At 42.4% G+C, this 11,206-nt stretch overlaps 1 protein-coding gene across 1 annotated transcript; it reads left to right on the plus strand.

Annotated features, from left to right (window-relative positions):
* Nucleotides 1-2,466: 2,466 nt before the first annotated feature.
* Nucleotides 2,467-11,138, plus strand: LOC124232447 (guanylate-binding protein 4-like; the record flags this gene model as incomplete). Its single annotated transcript, XM_046649421.1, has 4 exons — nucleotides 2,467-2,618; nucleotides 9,277-9,500; nucleotides 10,520-10,604; nucleotides 10,960-11,138. Coding segments are annotated over exons 2-4 (357 nt in total), but the record flags the coding sequence as incomplete, so codon positions are not given.
* Between the last annotated feature and the right edge of the window lie 68 nt (nucleotides 11,139-11,206).

Genomic DNA, 11,206 nt, shown 5'->3' on the forward strand with positions numbered 1-11,206 from the left:
TCTTTTGCACGTATACCTGCTTTGGGATAGTCTTGCGTTTGGGAGTGGGAATTACAAGAGGAGCTATATCCAGCTCTCTCTCTGATCAATTACATCCCAAAGCGGAGAGATCATCATCACCATGACTGAAAAACTCATACTGGAAGGGATCAGAAAATGACAAGCATGGTCTCAGCTGGCTCTGGAAAATCACCGAAATATCACCCAAGTATCACTGTATACTTGGAATCAGTTCAAGGAACCGGTCCTTGAACTGCTTTGCCATTTGGGAGGACATGCAGTTTGAGGAGCGATGTTTGAGTTAGACAAATGAGGTTTTGGTGTAATAGGTGTTCTTATTAGAGTGAATCAGTCCATCACGTGAAAGAGAGCTCTGAAAGTGAATGTCAGGAAAAGGAATGGAGGTCCTTTCCTGATATTCTTGGACTGACATATTCTTTATGAAGTCTCATGGGTTATTAAGCACTCATGGGTCCTCTGCATGCTAATTTCTTGCGTGAGTTTGAAACTGAGATGTTCTCTAGATGATGACCCGGAGATGATGTGCTATCAAAACTAGAAATAGTCTCAGAAAAACTGAAAACTTGTAAGCTATCTAAGGTGTTTCCAGTGGGAGATATAAATGCTGTATTCTCTAAGTGGATATTCAAGAATACACACAAACACACAGGTCTCCAAAGAGAAAAATGAAGAAGTGAAAAAAGAAGGTTAAAGCCAGATACATCCATAAATGACAGTATTCTTTTCTACAACAAAAATAACAAGAGAAAATATCCAAAGAAACAAAAACAGATGCTTCATTTCATGAGTCATTGAAACCACAGTATATTATCAATACGCATCTTCCAAATGAAGAAAAGGCAGAGAATAATGTGGTTTGACGAGCTGGTGGAATACCTGGATTGCTCCCCCACCCTGCTGGTGCAAATTGCACTCACAGTACCCTCAGAAAGATTGTTGCCTAGAGACTCAGAGTGGCTCAATAACACATTCTTGGACTTTGTTCTCATTCCTTGTTTCACTCTTCGCTAAATATTAACCCGGCTGAGAGTGAGGTCTTGCATATGCGGAAAAAAAAACCCTTGTAGAGTTATAAAACACATGAGTTGTGAATGCCTTCTAAAACCACTCTCAAATTCATCAAGAAAGGATGTTTACTGGCCCAAGCTGTTTCAGCATAAGCTCTGACCTGCTTTTGCCTGATCGATAACCTCTGATGACCCAAGAGTGACCTCTAGGAAGTCAATCTCAAAAACTAAAAGAATAAACATTTAAAAGTATAAGTGAGCAGAGACATCAGCAGCCACACATAGAAAGGTCCTGAGACTGTACAGAACTAGTCCAGGAGGGTCACTAACGAACAAAGAAACTGCAAAACCCACAGCAGTCCCTGGAGGCAGGCGATCCAACCCACTGTTACAACACTACTTTATTTCTAGTGCCCTGTGTTCCTGAACAGATCCTGAGACATGCAAAGAAACAGGAAAATTGACCTAATCATAGGAAAAGAAGTTAGTAGAAACTCTCATGGAGCCCAGGTGGCGAACTTAGCAGACAAAGACTTCGAGACAGTTATTATTAGTATTTCTAACAACTGAAGGTAAGCATGTTTACAGACTCTACGTATGATGAAAATGACTCATGATCTACAGAATACTAAGATGGTAGAAGTGATCAGAAAAAAACAAATAGAGGAGGCCAGCCCAGTGGCGCAGTGGTTAAGTTTGCGTGCTCTGCTTGGGCTGCCTGGAGTTCACCAGTTCAGATCCAGGGTGTGGACCTACGCATTGTTTGGCAAGCCATGCTGTGGCAGGCGTCCCACATCTAAAGTAGAGGAAGATGGGCGTGGATGTTAGCTAAGGGCTAATCTTGCTCAAAAAAAGAAAAGGAAAGGAAAGAAAAGAAAAGAAATTCCAGGGTGGAAGAGTATAAGAACCAGAATAAAAAATATAGTAGACAGTGTAGATCTCAACAACACATTCGAGCCAGTAAAGGAAAGATCTGTGAACTTGAAGACAAATCAGCAGAGATAATCCAACTTAAATAAAAAAGAATTATGAACAGCAGATAGAGCTCCACAGAGCTGCGAGGCACCATCAGGCGTGCCAATGTATATAGAGGTCACATGAGTATATGAAAGAGAAACTGGAAGAAAAGATAGATGAAAAAATAATGACAAAAAGCTTCCATAATTTGATGAAAAACATTAACCTACTCATTCAATAAGCTCCACGAATTCCAAGAAGTATAATACAACAAAATGGGCACCTACATTAATCATGGTCCATTTGTGGAGAGGCAAGATGGGTATAAAATAGAGCAAGCTACTTAGGGCGATGTTTCCTGAGGCCTAACTGCAGGGTGACTGGAATCCTCCCGCCTCCCTCTCTCCCCTGCTTTCTCAGGCTTTAGTGGCTTGAGTCTGGCCCGCCTTTTCTAAATAGCTAAAGATACCTTGACTTACTTTCACTTTCAGGTTCGGTTTTATGCTCCAGTTCCTTTCTCAGAATGGTGAACACCTTCATTTTATTTCCGGCTTCTATAAATTAGAAGAAGAGCAGGCAGAGGAAACAGAGCAAGGCTGAGTTTTTGAACAGATCAGCAGTGCTGTGGAGCAGGTATGTTCATTTACAAACTTTCTTTTACATGCACGTTAGGTTTGGGCTTAAAACCCTTGATTTCTGAGGTAAAAGTGGGATGAGAAGAGGAATTGGGAGTAAGGCCACTGTGAGAGCAGCAGCAAGTGGAGAGGAAAGAAAGCTGATGGAGAGGTTAGGGTCTCCTCCTGGCTCTTTACAAGGGCAAGGAGGCATTTTTCTCTGTGACCTCAGCTTTCCTCATAGTGCCATGCAGGAGGATCGTCTAATCAATAGTTCTCAACTCTGGCTGCATCCTGAGATGCAGAGATCCTACAGTCCTGAGATTTTAGGAAGTACTGATGATTGCCTCTCTTTCTCTCATCTGATTTAATGATTTGGAAGGGTGGTGGGGGCATCAGTATTGGTTTAAAGACTTCCCAGGTGATTCTAATACGTGGCCCAGTTTGAGAACCCTGGATGGAAGACTACCTCCCAAAGTTCTCGCATCTACAAAGGCCTCTGTGACTCGACTCAGGGAGGTTAATATGCACTGATTTGTTTAACCAAATCCCGTGGACACCTATGACAACATGGTGAAATGTGGCTAAAGGTAAATTCTGAGATCTCAACAAAATGTTCAGAAGTGCTTCTCTCTTTGTATTCAAACTGATTTTCAAAAGGGGAGGCTCAGATCTCTTGAAAGAACCTCCCTGATCAAATGACACCCCTTCACAGAAACGGTTGTTTGTGGATACAGAGAACAAATAGTCTTCATCTAGTTGACAGACTGTTATCATCAGAAATGATAGTTTCTTATTTATCTATTAGTCACACTTATTTAGAGATCACCAGAGTGAGGGCTTTTAAAATCCCCGTCTAGGAAGGATTTTAGTACCTCTATGTTAACCTTTAACAGTTCAAAATAAGTCTATCGTCAAAATTGAGTCTTTGCATAGCCGAGTTTCTCGTACGAATGTGAGACTCACCAGTGACTCTTGTGAGAGTCACACAGAGATTCTTGGGTGTGGGAATCTGGGGGGTTAACACCCACTCCAGGTGATTCTCATGAACATCCAATTTTAAAAACCACTTCTGAACAGGGGAGAACACTGCTTTGTTAGTTGAAATTAAGCTCATGGCTTATTCACAGCTGAGACACCACAGGTCTCATTTTCAAAAATGGCATTTGCAGTACAAGTCATATCTTCTAACAGTGCCCCGAATCTTCTCTCTGAAGAAGAGGCTACAAGTGCAGAGATTGTAACGTGGCTTTGAGGGGCTCCTTCTCCTCATTCCCCAAAGTCTGAAGAATCCGACAGTGGGTGGTTGAACAGGGGCAAAGCATCTCAGCCGATTATTGTTTTGTTCTGATGAAAAGCTAATTTATATGCTCGTGTCTCTGTAACATAGTTCTTGCAGAATGCAATGAAATAAACTGTCCAATGGGCCAATTGGTCATTGTGTTATTGTAGATTAATCTTGATCTAATTCAGGAAACATTTATTGAAAGCTTGTTTTGTACAGGACACTGTGCTAAGACGAAAGCTTGCAACACCTCATTTAAAACTCCAAATAACCCTTCAGGTAGAAGCAATTATTTTAAGCATAATAATTACTGAAAACGTGATGTAGGTCAAATCTTTGCTAAGGTCACATGAGCAGTCAACTGTACACCTGGAAAATTTTCAATGCAAAAGATACATCTTAAATGTGCAAGATTTAAAACCTAACTTTGGAAACATTTCAACTTAATGTTGTTTACATATTCTTGCAGGAAAAATATAGAGATTTCCCAGAGAACCATTTAAATAAAATAACCAAGTAGTTGCCTGGATACCTGTAAAATAATTGTAATGTTAATCTTAATTATATGAAAACAAATTTTGTTTTGAAAAAACGGTTCTGAATTACAGAAAAAATATAAGGTTATAATGACATCCTATATAACTTTAACTGAGATTCACCCTGTGGCAACATTTTGTGACACTTGCATTCTCTGTGTTTGAACAGATGTATACTTTCTTCTATTTACTTCCTTATTCTGATTATTATTTGGCAAGTAAGTAGCAGAGACCATGACCCTTCACCACAAAATACTTCAGCACATATCTCCTGAGATCCTATTCTGCCTTATTGGAAAGGAGCTGCCTTCTTTGGCTCTCCCTCCTTCCCAGCTCCTTTCTCCGGCTCTGGGTCCTATTCTATCACTCAAGTAAACCTGTGCTCAGTCAGGTCATCCTTGGCCTCCTTGCTGACAATTGCTGTGAATTCTCTGGGTATTTAATATCAGTGATCTCTTCTCTCTTCTGGATGCTCAGCTCTGTCTTCCACGCCTCTGAAACCTTATGCTCCCCCAGGACCATCACCCCTTAGATTTCCCCAAGGCTTTTCTTCTTTTGTCTTCTTAAGCTGAATTAAGTCATCTCAACACACGATTCAGTTACCCATATCACTCACATAGACCTCTTTCCTCAGGATGATTTCCATTTAACGAATGTTGACTGAGTGCATTCTGTGAGCCCAGCCTGGGGTCTAAGCAGAGAACAAGATAGACACGGCACTTGTACCCCTAATCTTAGACTTTAGTGGAGATAATAACAAGTGTGATAAACCATAAACTGTAATCCACGTTAGATTGTCTGTCATCTTCCTAATTTGAGAGGGTTACTACAAAACATTGGTAACTGTCCCCTAGTGTCCATTCTACCCTTCTCCTACACTCATAGTGCCCCTACTTGTTTGCCATGCACACGGTTTCCCAGAATAACGATGGCAATTCCAACCTCTCTTGTGGTTGTGTACAATAATGTGAATAATTTAAGAAGGAACTTGTTTTATGCAGATGCGATAGTTCTGAAAAGAGAGGCCTATCTTTCTCCCCTTCCCCACTCTCTGGTTAGAATACAAATATGATGGCACATCATCTCACATCCTGGGCTGCCCCTTATAGACGGCTGAGCATATGGCAGAAAGGTTCTGAGCCTTCAATCCTTTAAGAAACGAAACCACCATACCATCCCTGGACCACTAACCTTGAAATTTATGAGAGAGAGGATTAAATGTAAATCATTTATGAGCCATTTTTTTCTGTTTGTCACAGCTAAGCCTAATCCTAACTGATGCAGTTACCTTAGTATCTCCTTGAGGGCAGAGACTACAGCTCATTTAACTTTTTATCCGAGGACACAAGTGTTACCAGCTACAAACACAGGTTCTTTTACCCATCACACGAGAGAGAGACCAAAATGAAAACAGGAATGCCAGGCTTATGGCAAGGAAAGAGTTTTATCTGAAGGCAGCCAGACAAGGAGATGGGACTTACTTAGAACTCAGTTCCACCTCCTCAAAGGAGAAGAGGCAGGGGGTCTTATTTGAGTTTTCAGGTGTGTGGGGGGAGGCTGTGGCCTTGCAGGTCAGTGCTTTCCCACCAGCCTGCGTTTGGCCTCGTGAGGCTGCTTTCAGGCAGGAGGATGGTGAGATAAGGGAATCCGCAGGGGAGTATCCTTGGTCGTCTGCCTCTATGGTGGATGGTGGATTCTGGTGTCAGGAAAGTGAGGAGATGGGGTCTGGGAAGCTTCAGCTTCTTGATATTCTCTGGATATCAGGTTCCCTGTAAGAAAACTTCAAAGGACCTGTAACTAGCCAAAACGTTAGCGTGAGGCCACCTGGGCTCTAACAATTTGTAACTTCTATTTGCCTTGTGAAGTTCAGAGATACAAATGTTTAAAAAAACGATCTTTACATATGAATGCAACTTAGAGAAGCAGGAGAAGGGGATGAGTGCTTTTGGTTTCAGCCCCATATATGCTGGGTTCAATGTAGGGGAACTGATATCAGGGCTGGGATCACAAGCACAGTTTGTGGTGCATAGTAGGTGCTCAAGAGATGTGTTGGAATAAGCAAAAGGCCATAATAAATAGGACTGGATAACAAGCAATGAAATAAGGAGAAGGATATGTCTCATAAACCTGAGGTGAACTGGAGCCCCTGGGGAAGCACTAGCTGTGCTAGGAGACAGCCAGGTCTGCAAAACGCTGAGTGTCTATGGGGTGAGGGCTGGAGTCTGAAGAAAAAGGAGGGGCCCATCAGGTCGTAGTAATATATTAGAAGAAATATTTTTGGGATAGGAGAGTCCGTAGAAATGCCCTGGAAGTTACTGATCAAGGAGTATGGGGTAATCCTTGTTTTGGGGAAAGATTATTTTGCCTGGTAATTGCGTGCAAAGCATAGAAGACTAACGCAGACCTTCCAGATTTGAAATCCAGGGTCTACCACTTATTCACTATGTGCTTTGGGCAAATCCCTTGGACTTTCTGAGCCCCATTGATCTCATTTGCAAAGCGGGTACAATAAGCCTACTTTGCAGGGTCTCGTAAGTATCACTGAGGACAGGGATGGAAGCACACACAGGGGAGCTAGCAAATTTTGTACTCTTGATGCATACTTGAATATTATTATTTTATGGAAGTAAAACATTGGGACTGGTGATACCCTGTATCTCATCCCTAGCTTCATCAAATAGTGGGGGAATAATGAAGGCAGCAGCCTGAAGACGGCCAACACTAGCCTGCATTTCGTGCCACAGAAAAGTACAGAAGTGGTGACATATGTGTGCTTTGGATAAGTCTGAGGCCAGAGAATGACTTTGTGATCTTATTCTACTGTGAGACTCTTCTGGGTTTGCAAGTTATCACTGCGTCCAAGGAGACATCCTGTATGATAAGTGCTCTTCTCAGTGAGCACCCAAAGCATAGATAAACATATCTATATTTATATTTATATATTTATTCATATATATAAAGCTTGCCTCACTTGGTGACCTCTTATCTATTTTATTATTTTTATTTATTTTTAAATTTATTTTTCTTGAGATATAATTGACTTCTAACATTGTGTAAGTTTAAGGCATAAAACGTGCTGATCTGATACATTTTTATGTTGCAATATGATTACCACCACAGCATTAGCTAACATCTCTGTCATGTCATGTGATTATCATTATTTGGTGGTGGTGACATTAAGATTTGGTCTGTTAGCAACTTTAAGTTTATAATACAGTTTTGTTGTCTGTCATCACTTTACTGAGCATTAGATCTCCAGGACTTATTTACCTACTAGTTGCAAGTTTGTAACCTTGCACCACATACCCTAACTCCCCCACCCCCAGCCTCTGGTAACCACCATTCTACTCTGTGTTTTATGAGTTCAGCTTTTTTTAGATTCCACATATAAGTGATGTCATACAGTATTTTTCTGACTTATCTCAATTAGCATAATGCCCTCCAGGTCCAGGAATGTTGTGGCAAATGGCAGCATTTCCTTCTTTCTCATGGCTGAATAAGATTCCATCGTATGTATGCACCACATCTTTGTGCTTTCATCTACCAACAGACACTTAGGTTGTTTCCACATCTTGGCTGTTGTGAATAATGCTGCCATGACATGGGATTGCATCTCTCTCCTCAGTATCCTATTTTCATTTTCTTTGGACATATCCAGAGGTGGAATTGCTTGAGCATAATGTTTCTCTATTTTCAGTTTTGTGAGGAAGCTCCATAGCGTTTTCCACAGTGGCAGAACGTATTGACATTCCCCCCAAAAGTGCACAAGGCTTCCTTTAGCCCCACATCTTCACCAACACTTATCTCTTGTCTTCTTGATAATAGCCACCTCAATAGGTGTAAGGCGATATCACATTGTGGTTTGGATTGACATCTCTCGGATGATTAGTGACGTTGAGCATCTTTTCATGTACCTGCTGGCAATTTGGATATCTTACTGGGAAAAACGGCCATTGTACAGAGTTCATTGACCTCCCCGCCTTCCAAGGACACTGGGCCTGGGCCCTACACGAAGGAATGTGTCTGGGCTCGGGGCCAAAGATGGCCACTTTGGCCCTGACTCTAAGGCACAAGTTACAAAGAATATGTCCTGTGTCATGTTCCTTGTCTGGGCTGGCCACCCCCACAGGCACCTGACAGGACTTTAGAAACATCCCATCCGAGGGAACAAAAAAGATAGAAGCACCCCATCCGTGGGAACAAGAAGAAATAACTCAAAGTATCCAAATGTCTGAAACCCTGAGTCAGAACCTAGAGAAACCTTAGGATAAAAGGGAGTCACAGGCATAGAACAATTGCAAGTCTCGCTGAGGAAAGGACGCTTCGCCTCAGACCCGGACAATCGGCCCTGCCACCCGCCGTATAAACTCTTGTAGATGTTGAAAGTACCGATTTGTTGTTCCCTTTTATCCCTGCTCCTCGTTCTGTGTCCCTTCATCAATAAACTTTGATTCCTTCAACAACCGAGTGGCCTTGGCGGTACCTGTCATTCCTTGGCCTCTGCGGCTGCGGCAACAGCCATTTAGTCCCTCAGCCCATTTTTTAATTGGATTCATTGTTTTTTGGGTTATTGAGTTGTATGATTGCCTATGTTATTTTTATTATGCTTTGCTGGGAAATTCTTTTTCCAGAATATACCAGAGCATGTCAGCTGAAGGAAGATGCTTAACTTTTTTAAGTGTAGTGACCTGGAGAACCATAGAAGAAAGAATGACTAGGAAGGAAATCACTAATTTAGTAGGAGGAGATGGCATTTCCAAAGTTTCATGCTGCGTAAGGTTCCTTAAAAATCATTTTCTAATTGTAGTTTCTAATTTTGAATCTCATTGATCCCCTAAATGTTCTGTTGCATTAAGGGCTGGAGATTCCGGTGGTGACCTTGGTGGATGCCTTCAACAGTGGTGTAAGTCCTTGTTTGGAGGACGTGGTGACACCTCTGTCCTAGCCTGAGAATTCAACAGCTCTGCTGAGAGAAGTTCCCACAAAAATGGTCCGAATTCAGCCAATCATGGGCCACGAGAAAGGCTTCATGGAGCGCTCCTTCCAATTTGACAAGCTGGAGTTAAGGAATATGTACACGGTAATTTGTCTTGATACTTGATTCTTCGTGTTAAGTCTTTGATGTAGAGGCCGCCTTATTGGCCATAGATTCTTTACTATTCATAGTAGAAGGATCCTAATTCTTCTGAGTAAGAGAGTTCCAAATGACTGTATTACACTATTTTATCTTCCTTTCCTCCAAACTCAGGCACTTTATCTGGAAATCTGGCTAACCTCTGAAGCAAAGTCAGAACAGACACTCTGATGTCCTCCTTGACTGAATACTCGCAAAGTCTCCCTATGTGCTTGGAACACAAGTTATTCTGAGCTGGTTGCTTTTTCTGTGCACTCTCTCTCATTCGTAGCAACTCAAGTTTCTCTGGGAAGCTTCTCTTTATTTCGCTTTTGGTCGTATTACTGTTAATGATAACCTGTGGATAGAATCACAGGACACTACAGCTGCAAATTATATAATACAACCCAAAACTTCACAAGGAAGGCCCAGGGAGTTAAGAAACTTATCAACAGTCTTAAATAGAGTATTTTTTCTCTGAGGTGTTAGTAATTCAAGTTTCTTTTAACACTTTTATTGAGATGTAGTTCACACACCATAAATTTCATGCATTTAAAATGTACCAGTGATACAAATGTACAAATGGAAACATACAATGGTTTCCCATGGGAAAGGTGATCTAGGAAATCTTCCCGGCAGAGGAGTGAGAGGTAATTTGGAATGATTGGAACACATTATCCAGGGTGGTATGTTACAGGAGGAGCAGCAAGCAGAAAAACAGCACGTGAAAAATATGAAAGCGCCTAAGATTAAGTGTTTGTAAAATTACACGCTCTTCTGACTGGTGGCACAGAGCATGGGTGGTGGGAACAGCACTGGCAGAGGAGGCTGGAACGGGAGGGAGGTAGGCAGGAGCTTCAAAACTTTACTCGTAGGCAGTGGGAAGCAACCGGGGAATGTTAATCAGGATGGATCTTTTTTCAGAATGTTTCAATGGAAGTTCAGGTTTGATCTGCCTGATGTGTTTTGCCTCCTGTGTCCTCCAGGACTTATTGAAGATGAAGGAGGAAGCAGAGGTGTGCTTCCTGAGGAAAGACAAGCTCCCCAGTTATGCCGAAGAGCGGTTAGCAGGTATGGGGAGGGCTCAGCTCACAGTGGGGTGGGTAGGTTCCTGCAATGCCATCTGAGAGCTCTTGACAGGAAGACCTTCCAGAAGCAAGGAGCTTCCTCTCTTTGTGTGAACACACTCTGCTCTGTCTGAAAGGAAGGCAAGTTGTGGTTGTGCATCCAGCACAGGCAGCCAGGGCCTTTCCTCTCACATTCTCAGACCTGCTGTTGATGGGTGGTCACCAGGTGACTTCAGACATTTGCATCTGCCTTTTCAAGAGAGTTTGACCTCTGAGAAAGTGGAGGGTTGGGGGATGCGGGTTGGAGCTCTCAGGCCTGACTGTTGTTCTCTTTGCTGTCTAAAATCTTCCTGGAGCAGAAGAGCGGGCCAAAAGAGAGGAAGCTGAGAGGGAAAAGGAGCTTCTTGAGCAAAAGTGTAAAGAGCTGCAGCAAAAATTGGACAATCAAGAAAGAGTCCTCAAGCAACTCCAAGCTGAAATGGAAGAGAGGATGAGAAATGAACTGAGAGAGCGGGATGAGAAGATTCAGAAGCTTGAGGTAAGCCTGGCCAGGGTCTGGGCAGTGACTGGGGAACAAAGCTCTGGAACCTCAGGAAGGGATGGGTG

Source organism: Equus quagga, unplaced genomic scaffold (genome assembly GCF_021613505.1).
Source record: "Equus quagga isolate Etosha38 unplaced genomic scaffold, UCLA_HA_Equagga_1.0 HiC_scaffold_6206_RagTag, whole genome shotgun sequence".
Lineage (NCBI taxonomy): Eukaryota > Metazoa > Chordata > Mammalia > Perissodactyla > Equidae > Equus > Equus quagga.